Here is a 20,900-nt window from a genome sequence, read left to right as displayed (position 1 = left end):
AATGGAGAAAAATGAATCAAGAATGCTGCATGGCTGAAAGCAACCACAGAGTGTCAGAGGCATAGTTAAAAATGAACATCTAAACACAATTTGAAACTACTGGTATATCACAGAGAAACGTATTGATGGTCCTGGAAGAAAATTAGGCATATTTAAATTTTTTTCTTTCTTATTAACATGTCTACCAGATCACTTTTTTGTGTTCCACTATACTACAGAGTGGCTTCTATTTCATTTTATCGTAACTTCATTAGTTCCCAGATAAGCAAGAATCAATTTTAATTGGGAAGACAAAAAAAAAAAAATAAATAGGTTTAACCATGTGGAGTTTCTAAGGTTGAAGGTCAAAAAGAGTCCAATACTAACAATTTCATATGATGCAATCTTTATATAAGGTGTTCTCTGCAATGGCTACAGAGTTGTCTAGTTAAAATTGCAAAATGTCATGATGTTGTTATACAGCATGGATTAACATTCTCTAACTAGAAAATTTCAAGTGTCAGGCGACTTTTCCTTGACTTTGTTACTTTTCCTGCATTTTATAAGATCATTATGGATATTGAATGCTTCCTTTATGAAAGTGAAGCAAAAAACTGGAATACTAATTCAAACAGCTGTGCTTTATTTTGCCTGGGGACCAAGAAAATATTGCTACCAAGATCCGATGGTTAATTGAAGGTTATAATTGCATACATTCCTTTCCCTGAGGGACTATATCTAAACTTATTATGTGAGAAGAAACCCTGACTGATCCTGAAAACTCATATAACAACACTGAACAGGAACTAACTGTTTTTCAAAGAATGAATATTTTATGTTGGGCTCTGGGGAATTACATAATTTTTTTTACTGCCTTACCAAAATAATATAAAGCTCTTGCTGGTGCAGGATACCTATTTATTTAAAACCAGTGGGAATAAGCAGTTATTGTGGGTCTTACTCAGCATTGGAACCTAAATTGCTAGAGGGCATGTGCTTGTGTGTCAGTATTTATTATTTAGCCTGTATTGAATTCTCTGCCTTACTGAGATAATTAAGTAACTGACAGGCTGCCTCTGCCCCTGCCATTTCAACAGTAGCTGCAGGTAACTAAAATGAGTCAGTTGTCAGGCTAGAGGCAGGCATTATTGTTTAGTACACAGTTTGGATAGCTAGTCATTATAATACTTACTTAGATCATGCTAATATTTTGGGTAGTTAAAAAAATAAATGAGGACTTCTGTTTCTGATAATATGATGGATTAGGTGTGAAGACAAACTTCTTTTGGTTTAGACACTTAAAATGCTGGATAAAATATCCAAAAAATTTCTTCACTTTTTCTTTACTTTTGTTTCTAACATGAGATAATAGAACACTGGAGAGTAGAAATTACAAGAAAGTGCAATTCTGGGGTTGGCGGTAGGGTGTCGGGGAGACATGGAGGTTGGTCGAGGAATATGCTGACTCTGGAGAGACCAGAGCATGGGTTTTCAATGGGCTGCAAGTTAAATGTCTGGGTTCAAGAGGAATGGGAGGTCAAATCAATCTCACATAAAGCCAGGAGTCTAGGTGGGAGCCGCCACCTTTGGTGGATGAGTGAGAAAAAGACCCACCCCACAGAAGTAGGTTTGCCTGAGAAAAGAGAGAAGTAAAGAAAAGAAGAAGGAAGGAAAGAAAAGGGAAAGAGAAAGAAAAAAGGAAAGGGAAAGAAAATGGAGGAAGAGAAAGGAAGGAAGGGAGGGAGGGAGAAAGTCTTACATAGGAACGCCTAATCAAAATCCTACATTCTCATATAAGTTTGGACTAAAATGGACACTACTTCCATGTTCCTTGCCTTCAAAAAATATTTTAAAATAAAAAAATGATCTTAGGTTGGTGATGTTTCCAGGTGTTTGAGAAAAGAAACGAAAATTCTCTCTGGAAGAACAATTTAAACCAGTACTTCTGAAAACTTCAAATTTGAGTGTGCATAAAAGTCACTTGAGAGTATGGATGAAGAGATTCCTTGGTCCCATACCCAGACATTTGGATTCAATAGATCTGTTGCAGGGCCTGAAAATGTGCATTTCTAACATGCTTACAAAGGAGCTGGTATTGCTGGTCTGCTGAATAACACTGCTTTTAACATCGGTCTTAAAAAATTCCCACAGATAAAGTTCCAAGGAGTGAAGATCACACCAAATAATACATTTTTAAAAGTCCAACACGAGTGAAAGTCAGAAAAACAACAAAGTATAGAATCAAACCCACAAACACTTCAATTACCAGAATCATTGTGTGTCAAATACATTTAAAGATTAATGTGGGTATTGAAAGTATAACGAGGAATTAGACTATCAAAGTCGACCAGGCATTTTTACAACAAGAATCAAATAACTTGTACAAATAAAACTGAAGTACTTGAAATTTAAAACTCAATGGATAGTTTACAACACAGATTAGAGCTGATTTTTCCAACTTCAGCACTATTGACCATTTGGGTCAGATAATTCTTTCTTTGTGAGGGATACACTATGTTTTATGGGATGTTTATCAGCATCTTTAGTATCTACTCACTAGATACCAGTAGCAATCCCCAGGTTGTGACAACCAAAAGTTCCTCCAGACTTTGTCAAATGCCCCCTCGTGGGCAAAATTACCACTAGTCAAGAACCATGGGATTAGATACAGTTGAAAAAAAGAGAAAAAAACGGTAGAGATTAACTCAGAAAATTACCCAGAATACATCATAGAAGGAGACAAAGAAATTAAAAATGAGAGGTTATTATCAGATACAGGGGATAAACTGAGAAAATCTATCATACATCTTTTTTTAATTTATAGAAGTAAAGATTAGCAGAGAAAATATGAAAGATACAATCTTTGAATAGATAATAGTTGAAAAATTTTCAGAATAGGTGTAATACGACAATTACCTGATTCAGGGGCTCAAGAAACATTTTATGAAAAATAAGATGGCAAGATTTTAGGGAAATGACAAAATATAATAAAGAGGAGATATTAAAAGCAACTAGAGAAGGGAAAGGGGAACAGATTACAATAAAGAAATGCCAATTAAGCCAGAAGAGAATAGGATAATATGTTTGAAGTATAGAAAGAATTAGCCTATAATTATAATTCCAGCAAAAATATCTTTCAAGAATGAGACCAAAATAAAGACCTTTTTAAGTGAAACTATAGCTGAGAGAACTACTGCCAATTGATCATCACCAGAGAAACTTTTGAAAGTTCAGGAGAAGAATGTAGATCTTAAAAAGAATGTCTGAGATGCAAGGAGAAATGGTGAGCAAAGAATATGCAAAGCTTTGGGGCAAATTTAAAAATAATTTTCCTAAAAATCAGTAAAAAATAATGTCTACTTTGTCAATGTTAAAACAAAAACAAGATAGAATAGAATCTTGAATAACAGTTAAGTTAAAACCCTCTACAGTCTTATTTTTTGAGAGGAGAACAAAGATATTCATTAATTTTAGACTTCATTTAGTTAAATGTGTATGCAACTTTAAAAAACACAAATAGAGTATAATAATTTCTAAAGTAACAAAGAAAAATAAATAAAACAAAGGTAAACCAAAGCAAAGCAAGAGAAACAAAACAAAATCCAACACAATTTAAAAGAAGGCATGACATGAAAATAAGTACACAAAATAAAATAATGCAAAAATGTGATAGGGAAAAGAAGGCAGAAGTGAGTCTATATAAATTATCATAATCTGTGCAAATGTACTAAATTTTCTAGATAAAAAGATTGCTAAACATGTAAATCTATGCGTTTTACAAGAGATATATCTAAAACACAAAGATGTAGAAATGTTGAAAGTAAAGGATTGGTAAAAGAACATAACAGGACAATATTACCCTAATAAAAATATTTCAGCTTTATTAGTATCACAGAAATATATATCTTAAGGTAAAAAGCATTACTAGAAATAAATTAGATCACTAGATAGTGATAAAAGGTCCGTAGCACCAGACACCTGTCACAATTCTAAACTATCTGCTTCTAAATAAATAAATCAAAAATTTTCAAACTGTAAGTATAAATGAACAAATGTGCCATCATAGTGGAGATTTTAACTCAGATTTTAACTCAGATCAAGCAATGAAGGGGGAAAGAAAACTAAAGATGTAGAAGATTTGAAAATAAAACACTGGACCCAACAACTGGAAAATACATATCTTTTTAACCACACGTGGACATTTATGCAAATTGATAATGTTCTAGTTCATAAAACAAGGCTAAATTATTTTCAAAGTACCTGAAAATGAAGTTAGAAGTAACAAATGGATACGTAACAAAAGCCTGGAATTAATAAATTGAAACATACACATATTATTCTAAATAACCATGGCTCAAAAGGAAATCATTAAAGACATTGAAAAATATTTAAAAATAAATTATAACAAAAATACTATTTATCAAAATTTATAGTTAAAGAAGTACTTAGAGGGAAATTAATAGCTAAGTGCTCAGTTTTGAAATGAAAAAAAAATTATGAGCTAAGCAATCAACTGATAAACTAAAGAATAGCATAATAAATTCAAAGCAATAAAGAAATAAAACTAAGAGCAGGAATTAACAAATTAGAGAACAAAGATAAAAGAAAATATCAACGAGTCCATTAAAAAAAGTTAATGAAATTGACAAATGTCTGGCAAGACTAATGAAGAAAAAAAAGGGAAACAAACTTAGGAATAAAAATAAAATTACTACAGATGCTGCAAAGATGAAGAACTAACAAGAAAATGTTACGATCAATTTTACACTAACAAATACAAAAATAGAGGTGAAACCGACAAATTACTGAAAAAAAAGTTAAAATTACTTAAACTGACATAGGAAGAAATAAATCTTTTAAATAATCAATTCAGATCTGAATTTCAATTTGCATTTCAATTGTCTCTAAATTTATCTATGGACTCAATGTAATCCCAAGAATAAAGGGTTTTCATGGAACCTGACAAGCTAATTATGAAATCCACATGGAAGAGCAAAGAACCAAGAATAGCCTAGGTGGTGTTAAAAGTTCTAGCTATTAAGACAGAGTAGACTAACTCAGGGTACACAGGTTATGGAACAGAAAGAAACTCAGAATCACTCATGTACATATAGAACCCTGACAAATGTTGAAGACAGAACTGGACATCAGAGAATACAGTATGAACTAGTAAGTATATTATGAAAGGATAATTATTTTTCCATGTGGGAAAAAGAAGTAAAAGGAAAACAAATCTCTATCTTATACCATTCACACTGTATACTCTACTTAAAGACTTAAGTGTGAAATGTATACTGTAAAACTTTTAGAGGAAAAGTAGGAATATATTAGATTGGTGCAAAAGTAATTGTGGTTTTTGCAATTAGTTTTAACCTTTTAAACCGCAATTACTTTTGCATCAACCTAATATTTATTACCTTGGAATGTCTTTAAAAAGACATAAAAAATGTTATCAACCGAAGAAAATGTTGATTAAATTACATTTTCTCTTTATTAAGGAATGAAGAAAAAATAAGCGACAAACTGAGAGATGAAGCAATATAAGAACAGAAAATGGATTATTATTGACACCGTATTTTCTTTTAAATTATTAATTAAAAGACAAATAATCTTCCAATAAAAGAATAAACAAAAAACATTAATGGGATCCTTCACCAACGTGAAACATGAATGATAAACAAACCTCTGAAAAGACATTTCAAACTTTGGTTGAAATATAAAGTATTGTAACCTTAATGCATCAGATAGGTAAAAATAAAAATTTGAACAATACAGGTGTTGGCAAGAGCACAGAGCAACAAGAGCTTTTATTATACTGTTGGTGTCTGTGTTTAATTATTGCAACTATGAAATATGCTTTGGCATCACATAGTAAAATAATTACTGAATTTCACTCCTAGGTGTATTTAGAAAACTATTATGAATCAAGGCTGACATACAGTAATTTTTATGGAGGCATTGTTCAAAATCGCCAAAATTTTGAAAAAATACAAATGTCCATCTGACAACGAATGGATATATAAATTGTGGAATATTCAAACCAACAAACACGTTCATGAGTGAAAATTAAGGTATTAATGCTAAATGAATTAAGGATGAACTCAAACTTAATGTTAAACAAAAAGAGGATAGCACGTTTCACTTAAACGAATTTCGAAACTAGGCAAAGCAAAGCAAAACAAAATATATTCCCTAGGGATACAAGCTCATGGGGTAAAATTTAAAAATAACTAGATAAAAATAAGTAAATAAATAAATAAATAAATAAATAAATAAATAAAAGCACAGGAAAAATTAAAACAAAGTTTAAGATAGCAGTGTCTTTGAGGGGTAGGGGTATGTGATCAGGGGAAGAGAATACAAGGGACTTTAAAGAAACTGAAAATGTCCTACTCTTTAAGGTATGTGGTGAACATGTGACATCTGAATTTTTTTCTTTGGACTCTACATATTTATAGTATATTCTTTTAATGCTACATTTCGTAGAATATTTTTTTTTAAATTCAATATGATAGGAGTACCACTACAATTAAGTGGCTAATTTGATTATTTAGTTTTTTGGTTATTACTGAATTATTTCAACTTTTCTTATCATTCAAAAGAGAACACAATATTATTTTGCTTTGATAGTTCTTATTCATACATTCCTATTTGGAGCTAATTTGCACAGATTGTCAACTAGTCTTGTGATGGTAAACCCCAATGTGGATTAAATTTGATGCAATGAACCTGAAAGTATGACCATACCTACAGTAATAAAATGTCTTATTTTTCCTGGAGAATTCCAGTTTAATGTCTGTTTAACTGGTATAGTTATTGATGGCACCTCCTTTCCCTTTCAAAAGTGTCCCAGTTTGGATAAAAATTATATAATCACTCCTAAAGCTCTCTACTTATGAAATTTTATTCTTTAACATAGACTAGGTTTTCTCCATCCGTGGACTAGGGAGAATTGTATGATTTTACTGACTGTTTTTTCCATTGACTTTCTTATATTCATGGAATTGTTCCTAAAGCAAAATGACCTTATTAGTGCCTGTCATGCTAATAAATTACCAATAAATTAGAAATCACTATGTCTATGCATGTTATACATTTAACTGGATTGTTAAAAAGGATAGAATATTCAGCTAAAACATATAGAAAACAGGCAGAGGTGTCTTTTGTTTGAACTGTTTCTTTTGTTTTGTTTCTGTGCTTGTAGATTATGTAAACCTAGAGATGAAATGAGTCCTTCTTAAAATATTTCTTTATTAAAAATGCCTTACAGTTGCATCTATTAAAATTATATTAAAGAGTGTAAAGAAGAGCTGTGCTGGACTTAAAATTGAACCAATTATCCCTAAGTTTAGTAGTTATAGCAATAATGCAAGAGGATTGTCTAAAACAAAAACCTTTAGACTGACAGGACTTCGAACATTGACATTTCTAGTATTTCTTTCATCTAATAATTCTTTTTCATGCTACAGAAAATCTCAAACTTGAAAGAAAATCACATTTAAATTCTATGATTAAGGCAACAGTACAATGAAAACTGTTCTGAAATAAAAATTACATCACAATGCAAAAACTGTATTTAAGCTGCATTTAAAAAATAAATGCTACATTCAACAAAAGAAAACAATAAAATAGACGGGAGAAAGTGTTGGACTAGCATATGATAACAAACTGAACACATTAATTTTTCCCTCCTCTCCCAAATCCTATCTGATGAAATGGTAGGATCTGTAATTGTTTATATTTGTATCTGTATCTATATCTGCACAATATTTGCATATCTATCTGTCATCTATCTGTCTATCTATCTATCTATCTATCTATCTATCTATCTATCTATCATCTGTCGGGTATATATATCTACATCTATATTTCTACATATTTCTATGTTCATATTTCGCCCTATTAGTTATAAATATAGATACTTTTATATTTATATAAAACATAAATATATTTATATTTACACACATATAGGTATATGACTAAAACTACAAACGCATTGAAAAACATGTGAAGCATTGAAATGTGAAGCATTCTGAAAGTCAGAAGCAGATGAGACCAGATATTATGTGAATCCAAATACAGAGGAAACAACAGCTAAAAATACATTTAGCAGAAGACATTGGTGAAAGAGTAACCCTGAGAAACTGCTGACTCAGATCAATAGGTAGCTGTTACACCTGTACAAACAACAGTAAACATAGAATGCTACTTTAATTCAAGAACATAGGACATGTAGCTACATTTCCCTTCTTCTCAGTTTGAATTAACTTGTCAGAATTAACAAGTGACTTCAGCTCCTCTCCTTTTCCATACCTGAGAAACTGAAATTTACGTGTGCCCTTGTTTGAGAACTATTTCATGGCTTGATCCTTTCCTCTCATGTAAAGAAATAAGATAATTAATGTAAAGGTGCTTTGTAAACTGTCAAGTGTAATGAAAATGTTACTACTGTCATCCTCCACCACATCTGCCACCACCACTACCACCACGACTACCGTCATCTCCATCATCACCTATCCCTTTTATTCAACCAACCATGTCTACCTGGCTTCTCTTTCTTTGTCTGATAATAGAAACCATTGGACTCCTTTTAATCTTGACTGATTCTGATCTATGGAATTCTGACCTCTGATCTCTGCATACTCCTTGGTCTTGACCTGGAATCAAAGATTCTCAGGTATACAAGGAACTTATACTAATCACCCACTTCTTGAGCTCCTGTACACTGGCCCCTATTAAATTCAGTCTAGTGACAAAGAGCTCATTACTTCCCAATGCAGCTACTTCATCACTAGACATCTACAAAGATCAGAAAATGCCTCTCTACTCTGAGACTCAAAAGACATTGCTTATAAGCATCAAGCTCCCTTTATTTTACTTCTTACCATGAGATTCATAAGATTGAGAAGGTCAATCAGGGCCATAGTAGCTCACACAGGAAAGTGAAAAAGGAGAATCTTAGTGGTCTGGTAACTATTGGCCCAAAGTTTCATTTTGGGAAAGTAAAACAACTTTTAAATTTTCTATGGGATTCAGGCCAACTTAATGGTAAGAGTTGAGCTACAGCCATGAATAGAATATACCTATATCTGGAAACCCCTGAATCACATGTCCCTAGAAAATATATAGCAGTTGTGAATCAAACAGATATGAAACCATTGATGAGAGTGAATGTAATCTCAGCACCCAAGAGACTTGATTATCACAGTATTTATTAATATTCTTCTTAAAATAATCTCCATTCAGAAACCAGAGTGAATTTGTTCTATTGGGATTATTTTTCAAATTTTCAAATTTGTTGCTCTCTTTGTAACAAGTCTCATATTTCTCTCATGCCCACATATTTTATATAAACCCTAAAAGCTCTCCATGTAGGAAGAAATTATCCCTTCTGTTTTTATATCATCAATAACTGTTAATAAAGTCATTCCAATTACTTGACTAAAGAGTCTCATTTTCCCAATGATAATGCACTAATTGAAATTGAGTTCTTGACATTTTTGGTTTCAGGGATGGTTTTTGGGGGGAGTCCAAAATATTCTGATATTACATGCTAAATTTTGTCTATAAGTGCACTTCTCTTGGGAGAATTTCCATAGTTTTTATCCAATTCTAAAAAAAAAGCCTATGCCCCCAAAATGCTAAAAATCACTGCTTTGGAGGGTGAATGTGTGGTGTGAATTTTTAAAGGTGAAAATCTCCTACATTTTCCTATTATGAATTCTTCATTTGTAATCACATGATAAGAAAACTTTTTTAAAGATTCAAGTGCTTTTGGGCCATTAACAATCATTCAGAATTTTTTTGATTAGGGAGACCATAGACATTAAAGTATATTTTCAGTGTATCAGGAGAGACTCATTCTGATTCAAATAAGTGTTTTTACAAAGAAACTATATGGTATTGCTAAAAGACTCATGAATGGAATCAGAAATCTGGCAAATAGTTTTAGCATCGACTGGATTATAAGACCTTGAGCAAGTTCACCTCAGCTCTCAGAGCTTTGTTCTCTCACGTGGAAAATGTGTGAATGGAAAGAACTGCTTGATAAAGTCCATTGCATGATACTTATTTATGTGGAGACTTCAGCTCAGGATGTCTGAAAGAGTGTGAGGCCCAGACATTTCTAGCGAGTGAAGGACAATTTGCTCTCTCTGTCACCAGGTACTTATTTCACTGAGAGTTGTCCAAATGCTATCATCCAATCATTTTCCAATTTGTATGGCCAGCTGTGCCTATATCTTTCTTTCAGTTTTTCAACAATAGTTTAAGTGGTATGATTTGTAATTCTTACTGTCCTTAATCTTATTCGGCAGTTGCTTGAGACATTTGATACCTCACTCATCTAAAAACATCCAAAGTAGCTGTGACTTTAGGACTGAGACAAAAATAGACATGACAGTACCTTTGGAAAGCTCCAAGATTAAACCACCTAATGTACAATTGTTATTGTATATTTAGCAACTGTTCAACTAGCTTCTGTCATCTTTACACACATACCAATTAGCAGGTAAAAAATACATAACTTATTATTTTTCAAGTTTAAAAGTAGGTTCCTATGCTGATCTCACATAATTTTTAAATGGGAGTGTCAACATGGTACAGTAGAAAATATAGGGTCTGTAAAGACAGACCTAGCTTCCAATTTTCCTCTGTCTTTTGCTGACTTTGTAGCCGTGGCCTGTGAGTTGGTCTTTCTGAGCTTCAATTTTTTTTCCTTTGGAAACAGAGTAGGCACACAATAAATGTTAATCATTAGTTTATCAACCCTAGAATACTATACACTGGGAAGTCTGGAAAATAGATCACTCCATGAATATAACCTTTATAAGGAAAGGTACACAATAGGTGAAGCTCTTCAGATGAGTTTTGTTGTGTTATCATTAAGTTAGCATCATGCCTGGTGCTTGGGAACCTCTCAATAGACCTTGATGAAGTTAATTAATTAATTTTATATGGTGAGTATCTTGTAAGCCACACTGACTTCAGGCTTTTTAATCCCATCATCCGTGCCACTTGATATAATTGGTATGGTAAGAACTGCCCCTCCTCCATGAGTACATCCAGTCCCAAATTATTTACTATTCAGAGAAGGGCCAAGAAGTGCTCCACTCACCATTACTGCTCTCTCTCTATCACCCTGTTATTCTCAGACTTCGTTCTATTCCCTAGTCAAATCCTGCTGCTTCCACCACTACCAAAACCATGCAGTGGTGTCTGATAATTTACACCCTGTCAACATTTTCTAATCATTGTAAATTTGATAGGTATATTATAAAAATGTATGGACATTTTAATTAGCATTTCTTAAGCGCAAGTAGATGGGGTGTATTTTATTAGCCATTAGTATTTTCACTGAACTGGTTGCTCATGTGCTTACTCATTTTTTAAATGTTCAATTGTTTGTCCTTTTCGTGTTAATTTTTTGCTCTTATTTACTTGAATCTGTTCCTTTTGGAATAGATCAAGATGTGATTTGGAAGAACCATACATAACTCAAAGGAGTAACAGGCTAGTTAACACTCTCCCACTTAGAAAACAAGGGATTGACTCCTTGCCTTGTCAAGCTCTCATGCTTTAGACAGGCATCTCTTGTTCTTTGATTATTTAGTTGCCAGCAGACTCAGCTCTCCTGGAGACCTGTAACTCTATATTTTATAGTCACCATATAGCATACATCAATACATATTGAACAATTTGGAATTTACAAAAGTATTTGCAAAGGCCAATATCCAGGAATGGGAAACTGACTGAAAATTCTTATATTAATATAATGACAAGTCATCATTTTGGGTGATTACAGTGGTATTTGCACTTCAGGCTCAAGTAAAGCCACGTAACTTGTGGTCATTAAATATCCTGAGAGCAAAAGTTGCAACTGTCACAAAAAAATGTCATGAATTACATTAGGTTTGGATGATTTTCCAAGGTACAATATGAATGGCCAGTGGCCACTTATTCATGTGTTGTAAAACCTTCAAAAGGGATCATTTATAGGCAGCCTTAAAGTTTTTTGTTATAATACAAGTCTATTTTAGTTTTTCTTTTCTAGAAAAAGAAAATGAATGATTTTTATTTCTTGGTATTTACTTAGTATTTTATACCCAGTATTTAGACAATGTTTGAAGAGTTTATTAACCAAAAAATAAAATAAAATAAAAAATAAGTAAAAGCAATTGAGAGGCTCAAAACTCACATCTGGGCTTAGTTTACCTGGCAAAACAGTTCCTAAACAAGATCCACTTTATACTCTTTAATCTCTTACATGTATATACTACGATATAATGCTCAATGTATTTTGGGCAATTGATTTAAATTGATCCTTGGTTCATATTTTCCCTCCAATTGATAATTAAACCAAGTCTCATAGTTTAAAGGACTAATACATAGCAGGCATTAGACCAAAAATAATGTAACAATAACAATGGCCCACTTTATTGAGCAGTTACTATATTTCAGGAGCTGTGATGAGGGCTTTACATCTAATAACTCATTTAATCCTCACACCAGTCCTAGGAGGTAGCTAAAATATTATGATTACTCTTACTCTTATTTTACAGAGGTTTAGCTGGTGGCAGCACAATTTTAATCCAAGCCATCTGATTACAGAGCCCTCACGTACTTTTAATCATTATGCTATACATTCTACTTCCCAAAACATATTTCCCTTTCTTTTTCATATCATCTCACAACCTTTCTTCCTCTTTTTGCTGCTAACACTGAGAACAGAAAAGAACAGAAAAGAAAAGAAAAAAGAAGAGAAACATAACCCCAGAAGGTTAGAATTAAGGATTCATGCTTTCCCCCATTAGCAGTATTAATTGGCATGGGAAACAGAGTGGGCAAATTCTTCCAATTACTTACAAGATCCAGGGCAGCTGCCAGAATGGATGCATCGGGAATTGTCCCTGGCTCACAGCAGTTTAACAGAAATTGAAAGCGCTTCATGCCTTGTCGGATTGCCCCAAGATTCACCACGTTTTTGCTTTTTCCACCATCTTGGTTGGAAGACAGATGATCATCAAAACTGTGGCAACCTATGATGGAGGAATAAAGAAGAGACAGTATATGGATCAGATTTAAAAAGAGTTTGAAAGTTATAGGACTGAAAATGACAAAGCTACTGGTTGTTAGGAAGATTCTAGAAACCATAGACTAATAAGCTTGATGTGTGCTTTAGTCAAATTTTGTGAGAAACAATTAGATAAGGTAGGAATATTTTTTTAAAAACAGGAGTGATCATAGAAACCACTGTAGTTTCATGAAGAATACATCATGTTGAACTAAGTTACATTCATCCTTTCAATAGAATTATAAATGTATCAGTGAGATTTTTTTGGTAAAGTCTGATGATGTTTCTATAATGAAGTGGGAAAGTGTTGATTGCTAGTAAATAAAGTATATGGTTGGCTGAAAAACTGTACTCACAAATTGTTACATAATAAAAGTCAACTAGAAGTGTTGTGTGAGTTATATGTTTGTATTTGTCCTGTTTGGTAAGAATATCAACAACTTGGCTAAAAATAGGGAAATGTATATGTCTTTGCAGATGGATCTTTATAGCAAAATTGTCAAAAAGAAAAGATTCAGAATTCAACTTGGTTTTGGTTCTGTTTCCTAATTTCTTTCCTGGCAAGTGACGTAACCACACCCAAGTCAATGAAACAATAAAAATTTTATTTATTTTGAGATGAAGAATTAATCATGGCTACATCAAAGTAAAGCATGGTATTTATTCATGTCAAGGAGAACTGGCAAAAGTTAATTCAAAATTTAATACAAACCAAATATGTGATGTGAAAATAGATAACACAATCTTAAATTGTATTCGTGCACTTGTTATATCCCTGGAGTTTAATAGTTCCACTATATAGTGCACTGATTAAAGTCAAATATGGTGTGTTGAATTCCACCAGAAGCTGCACATTTTATAAAGCACATAATCTAACTAGAATACATAGAAAAATGGAATTAGGACAGTGATGGATCTAGAGACTCTTCCATGTAAGGAAAACGAAAGGAATCAATGAAGTTTAACCAGCAGAAATGAGATGAAAGGAGAGAACATGAAGCAGATAATAGCTGAAATCAGCATTATATGTGTATGGGTGTGTGTGTGTGTGTGTGTGTGTGTGTGTGTGGCTACAGATGTCATAACTAAGACCAAAGAATCAAATTTATGACTATATATAATGTCAGAATGTAAGAAAAGACTCTAACAATTAAAGCTGTCTAGTTCTGGAACAGGTTGCTTTGTAAAGTAATAAACACCCCCTCGGTGGAAGTCTTCAGAGGGTGGTTGGCCACTCGTCAAGAATATAATGTGCAGAATTCCTAAGTAGATAGGTGGGTGGATAAAAGGATATCTGAAGGTTCTTTAAGGCTCTTAGATCTTAATGAAGGACAGAACAGCAGAAGAAGAGGCTGTGTCTTATTCTTCTTTGTAAACCCAACGCCTTCTGGGGAATGAGGAACTATAATAGTAGGGCTTGCATAAATGTCTGTTGAAACAAATTGATAAATAGAGACACTCTAGGTAGTAGCACAACACACATATGACAAAGAAATGTATAAGAAATCAATGGAAATAGAAAATGGACCATTTTATCTAATCAAATTTTTGTTCTGTGTGATGAAAGCTGGATGTAATTCTTAGACTGCATAATATTTACCAAGACGCTTGAAGAAATTCTCCTCTTCTTCTCTTCCATTTTCCATTCCACTCCCTGGCCCACCTTCAGAAAGCTTCACAGCACTAGTGAATTTGACCTGAGGGAAAAAAAAAAATTTGTCAGATAACTAAATTCAAAGGCAGTCCTTTGTGTTTATATTAACCCTTGCTTTGAAAAATAAGTTGTTTACAATATGAAGGTTACTACACTTCTGACTTCCACATCTCATTAGTCAGTAGAGTTTATTCCCATGTGCCAAAAAAGACATCACTTATTGCTACTACCTATAACTATAATTTGCAAAAGGATCCTGATGATAACCTAAAAGTGAAGTAATCAGACACTATGAAAATAAGTAAAAAATTGAGGTATTCTTAGACTTTAATTCTGATGAAGTCCAAACTCAAATTCAGGTTACAAACAAAATCCAACTGAGAATCAGACCAAAGGGAAAACTGAACAGATTTCAAATCTCTATGGAAGAACTAGTATAAATTACTTTATAAAGTGCACTACAGTTGAAGTGTAATACCATGCTTTTTTTTTTTTTTTTTAGAATTAAAATGTGTTCTTAATTTTTGCTCTTAAGCCAACAGTACTCAAAATTTTCAGCAAAGCAAGACTTTCAAATACTTGGCCAATTTTTTAGCAAAAAAAGGTGAAAGAGGAATTATAATTATGTCTTCTAAATGTTTTATAATATTGCTATATTCTTTATGTAATTTCAAAATATTACTTTTAAAACAAAAGAAAACCAGTTTTAGTAAGATTCCAAAGAAGAAAGAATGTAAGTGTATAATTTATATATAAAGATTATACATAATCTTTATATGATAAGTATACATGGAAATGTAACTTATCACATGCTGAATATTATAGAGACCATGCCATGAAACATTCATAAGGAAGACTCTTACAGAAAAGGATTTCACTGAAAATCATTACATTTTCCAAATTGTATGCTACTACATTGCTTAACAGTATTATGAAGAAGCACTTAATGGGAAAAGTCAACCTGAGTTTATCTTTTCCAATACGGAGAATGTTTCAGAAAAAGTAGTAGAAGGGAGGATAAATGGTGTGTGTGTCTAAAAGGAATCACTATAGAATTACTGGATCCTTGGACACAGGAACTTGAGATATCAGGAATTTTACATGTGTGTTAAAAATATCTGGGAAATAACACCTATATATGTCTATATCTGCATTATAATTTTATATAAAAATTTGTGTCACACTTTTCCTTTTTCTTTATGATAGCCTACCACTAAGACACCTTAGTTTCAATTGCTCATCTAAGTTTCCTAAATTTGTTCAACTTGAAGAATTTCTTCAACTTTCTTTGGCCCCTGCAGGTGCTTAGCATTTCTCAGCCCTGATGTTTTTCTATCAGCGACTCCCACATTCTCTTACATAAGTAATGTCCTGTTTTGTCCTGTTTACCTTGGAGCTCTGCCTGATGAAAGACAGGCGGTCCACAGAGCTGATGTCCAGGAGGTCCTCCACGCCATCTGCCAGGCCCGAGAGGGAGGATCGTTTCAGCCAGTTTCCTATTTAATAATATTTTAAAACTCAGACCATTGTAGCATTTGCTCTCAAATGGATTAAACGAAATGTCAGCATGGGTCCACTAAGCAATGTAAGTTACATGACTTGATGTACATAGAAGTGAAAACAAATTGTTTTCAATGCCCATGCTTTGAATCAAAGTATTCATTGTTAGACTGTAAAATTACATGACTGAGGAAGACAAGGGCAGAAAACACCTGAGCCTCTTAGGTGAATAAAACCATAATATGTCCCATTCTCCCTGACAACTTTCACATCTCTCAGAAAGCCCTGTTGATTTTACATCTTAGGTACCTCTCAAATCTCTCTACTTCTCTGTGTCTACCTGGTTACCACCCAGTGTAAGCTACCATTACTTATACCTGAAATACAATCTCCTTTATCCACACAGGCTCCCTACAATATGTTTTCTATGCAGTGATCTTTTAGAAAAAAAAATGCCCTGCTTATATTACTCCTCCGTTCAACATCCCACCTGGGCTACATAGGTCTGTAGGATATAGAGCCAACCTGACCTGCATGCTCTGGCCCCTGTCACTCTACCGCAGTCATGCAGCCACTCTTCTCCTTGTCTCAGTTCTTCTAGTTCTCTCCCTCCCAATATTTTTGCACATTTTATTGCTACCACATGAAGTGTTCTCCTTCCTCCTTCCCTTAAGTATTCTGTAGATCTTAATGACACTTCCACAGGAAACTTCTGATTCCTGCCTCCTCCCCCTCATTTATGTCAGGTTTAGTTGTTGCATGCATTCATAGCACTATGATATATTTCCTTCATAAAATTCATAGTTTGCAACTATTCTTAGCTGTATGATTATCTGCTTTAGTGACTATCAATCCTACTAGATGGCGAATTTGGCAAAGTCGGACATTGAGTAATTTTGTTCACAATTTAATTCCTGATGTCTAACAGTGTTTGCACACTATAGAGACACAGAGTAGGAGTTTGAGAAATATCTGTTGAAAGGAAAGAGCATGAATAAATGAGTGAATGGAGGGAACCAGCCTTGGCCTTTGACTTGAAGACTTTCTTTCCCTTTCTCTACCCTACAATGCATTGCTTTGTTTTGACTGTGAGTTGATTTGAGGACATGGCAGGAAATAAAAAAGAATCCATAAATACAGACATACTTTTACCTATGGGGAGTTTAAGCTTCTTCCGCAGGGAAATTCTACGGGACCGTGAGCGGGCACGCCGGTCAGAGGTTGTCCCTGAATGGGCAGTCGTGCATTCTGAAGTGTCCTGCTCAGACTGGCTGCTGGTGTCACTCGCTGCACTCTGGGATTTGAACATCTTGCGCCAGAAATCTTTCCGTCCCAGGTTGCCCCCTTGCATTTGTTCATCACTGAAAGCAAGCAGAGGCGAGAGTTAAATGTCTGACAACACTTGTGAAATTCTCTTAAATTTCTTTCAATGACATTTAGGCAACTCATGTTGGATGATCTTTGAAGGGCTGGGATTTGGAAGCAGTGGGAGTGCAAGGAGGGAGACCAAGGTGGACTCCTGAGCTTGTCTTGAAAACAGTCATGTCTCAGCTGTCAAATTGAAGTGATTTTTTTTAACCTCAATAAAAAGACTAATTATTGTTGCAGGTATTCATCTGCAGGTGTGGGTCATAACAGCAGAAACACTTATAGTGTCAGGAAATATTTAACTATTTTTTGAAGTTCCCTGAGGCGTGTGCAGTACCATATCTTATTCTTGGTCCCCACCCAAGTATAGTAGAATTCTTGACAGTACACTCACAAAAAGTAGTTGAATGAATGAATGAAATACAATCACCACACCTCGGGGATGCACTGTCCAACAACTGTTCACTAAATTATTTTCATAGTGCCTGACTCTTTAGCTTTATTAAGTCAAAGAAATTTAAGTAAGGTTTAAAAGTTTTATATATATATATATATATATATATATATGTAATCTCCAACTCAGTTAGACAAATGGGACATCTCCAAAAGGATTTTTGACTAGGACATACCACAAGAGGAAAAAGTAGCCAATAATAAACAGTTTAATTGCATTATGGAATCAAAAACAAAAAAAAGAGAGACAGTTGATATTGCTATTTTCACTCATTAAATTGGCAAAGATTAAGTGGGGGAAAAAAACCAACAATGATTAATATCATACTGCCAGCAATGAGATAGAAAGATTCAAACTTTTTAGAAAGTAATTTGGTAATATGTTATCCAAAGCCTGTATGTACACCCATGACAGAAAAATTCAACTTCCAGGAAGTTATCACAAGGAAATGACGGACAACATACTATAAGATGTAAATACAAGAAGATCAAATGCTCACTGAAGTATTATTGGTCAACAGTGAAAAACTGGACACAATCTAAGAGTTTAACTCTAGGAAAACAGTTGAATAAATTATGGGACTTACATATAATGACATGCTTTACAGTCATTAAAATCCTATTTTAAAAGATTATTGATATGGAAAATGTCGATGATGTACTGAGAAGTTAAAAGGCAGTGATCAAATGAATTAGATAGGATAACACCAGGTTAATAGAAAAAAGGAAGTACACATGCGAGCCTGTATCAGAATGTGAGTTTGTGTGTTTATGTGCTCAAAAGTGTACTAAGCAAAATATACCAAAAGTATACAGTGGTTATCTCCAATTGATGGTATTCTGGCTTTAAAAGTATTTTTCTCTATGCTTTTCTGTGTTTTCCACATTCATCCACGTGAGCAACATATATTACTTCAGTAATTTGGAAAGAAAAGGTTATAAAAAATACTCTAGTAACATGATAAAATTTTTCATGGGATTCTAGGTAATGATTTGCTTACAAGCTTCGGGGTTGGATGTGGAATCTACCCCAAATTTGACAGTGCTTGGTAAAACAATCACTTTCCGGAGATAGTTATATAGGGATCCAGATTTTACTTTTCAAAATCTCATCAGAGTACTAAATACCTTTCATTCTTATTTTAAACCAGGGCATTCTGTTGATAAAATATGGTGTGAATTTAAATCAATGTTTTAGAATTTTACTTCTCAGTTATTTTTAACAAATTATCACAGTGCATGAAGCATTTCTCACCTTTGGTGACACAATGATGAACATGTGACTATGTTGTGTGAGTGAGAAAACATTCAAGGAGCCTACAGTTTTTCAGCTTTCTCAATAAAATGCTACATTAGCTTTGTTCAGTGAGTGTGTATCAATAAAGAGGTTCAGAGAAACGAGCATGTAAAACTGCTTTGAAAACTACTCAGTTAATGTGACTTTTATTTAAGGAAGAAAAGGGAGAAGAGAAGGGGAGGGAAGGTGAGGAGAGACAGAAAGGGAAGATAAAGGAGGAGCCAGGCTCATCCACCCACTTTCTCCCAGTGCTAACAAGAAGACATTTGGCATGATCATCTCCTGGGCCCACTCAGATCAGGGAAAAGTTCCATATTTGACATTCTAGGACATCTTTTCAAGTGGAAATTTTTAAGTAGAGGCATATTAAAACATGTGTCTTCATTCAAGGGGAAAGAACAGACAGGCGCTAAATGCTGAGAAATCAGGTGGGATTTACAGAATGCTGAACAAAGAGACTATTTTGCAATCTAGAAAACTAAATTACCTATGAAGATAAATTGTTTTATTCTTTAAATTCAATTTACTGTTAGATCATTCTTATTTGTCAGATTAGCTAAATAGTTGCTAGTGTTATTTTGGAAAAATAAAAGTCCTTTTTTGGACAGATTCTGTGTGTAAAGACTTTTAATTAGTCTTGTGGCTATTCAGCTACAGAACTTTAATTTTTGCCTTTCACATTATTATTTTTTTCCTTAGAGCTTATGTTTAGATTTTTACCATGTCCTATAGATTTCCTTAAAGGAGAAACTAAAACTCAATTTTGAGAAAGTTAGTTAAAGGAAACAAAGGCTTATTAATGGCAATCTGTCAATTCTATCCTTTTATTGATTGGTTGTCACTTACTCATTTATTCATTCAAATATATATTAAGTGCCTACTATGGGCCAAATCTCATCTAGGCATTGGGGCTATAACAGTAAACAAAAATCGCATGGTCCCTGGACCTATAGAGTTAATTTACCTTCTTCTTACTTTTCTCCATCCATTTAGGGGCAATCTAAGATTTTAAAGGACTGTAAGAACTGCGAGGGCTTTTTGTCCTTTGATGGTTTTATTTGCTTGCTGTAGATTATTACCAAGGCCTTATTTGATTACTGCGATTTCCTTGACAACGGAGAGGAGATACTATAAAAGTGACAATACTCCGCAGAATTTCTGGAAGAATAATCATTTAATACTAAACCAGGTCCGTGGGAAGTAAAATGATACACCTAAAATGATATACATTTCCAAAATATTGATCATGCCACTTGTAGATAAATAGTCCTCAAAAGAAGAATTAATGCAAATGAGCCTTGCATAGAACTAGGCTGTATATTTAGTGTCTACAATAATCCTCACATTTCCTGGGGGCATTCATTTCAACATGCTTTTATATAAAGCATAACATGCTTTATCACCACATTATGAAAAGTGGTGACAAACTGATATCAGAGGCTTCCTATAGGCATGACGTTGGTTATTTGTGATTTAGGCTGGTAGAGCTTAGTAGCTTAGGGAATGAATAGCAAAGGGCAGAAGCAAGGCAAAGTTCAAAAACATGAAAAACCAACAGCAGTTTGGAAAATAGAATT

The 20,900-nt window shown here is 33.7% G+C and overlaps 1 protein-coding gene across 17 annotated transcripts in view; it reads right to left on the bottom strand.

Annotated features, from left to right (window-relative positions):
* UNC80 (unc-80 homolog, NALCN channel complex subunit) overlaps positions 1-20,900 on the bottom strand; it is a 188,238-nt gene that overhangs the window by 111,911 nt on the left and 55,427 nt on the right. For 12 of the 17 annotated variants that reach the window (XM_081051365.1, XM_081051373.1, XM_081051364.1 and 9 more), the window contains exons 19-22: positions 17,352-17,566; positions 16,095-16,201; positions 14,652-14,748; positions 12,844-13,016 (exon numbers count right to left, since the gene is read on the bottom strand). In XM_081051365.1, coding sequence (XP_080907491.1) covers positions 12,844-13,016; positions 14,652-14,748; positions 16,095-16,201; positions 17,352-17,566 — 592 coding nt within the window. The remainder of the gene's footprint in view (positions 1-12,843; positions 13,017-14,651; positions 14,749-16,094; positions 16,202-17,351; positions 17,567-20,900) is intronic. The other 5 variants (XM_081051374.1, XM_081051378.1, XM_081051379.1 and 2 more) reach the window with 1 other exon arrangement.

This window comes from Rhinolophus hipposideros, assembly GCF_964194185.1.
Source record: "Rhinolophus hipposideros genome assembly, chromosome: 6".
NCBI classification, from domain to species: domain Eukaryota; kingdom Metazoa; phylum Chordata; class Mammalia; order Chiroptera; family Rhinolophidae; genus Rhinolophus; species Rhinolophus hipposideros.
The sequence above is the reverse complement of the archived record's forward strand: the minus strand, read 5'-3'. Positions and strand labels throughout refer to the sequence as shown.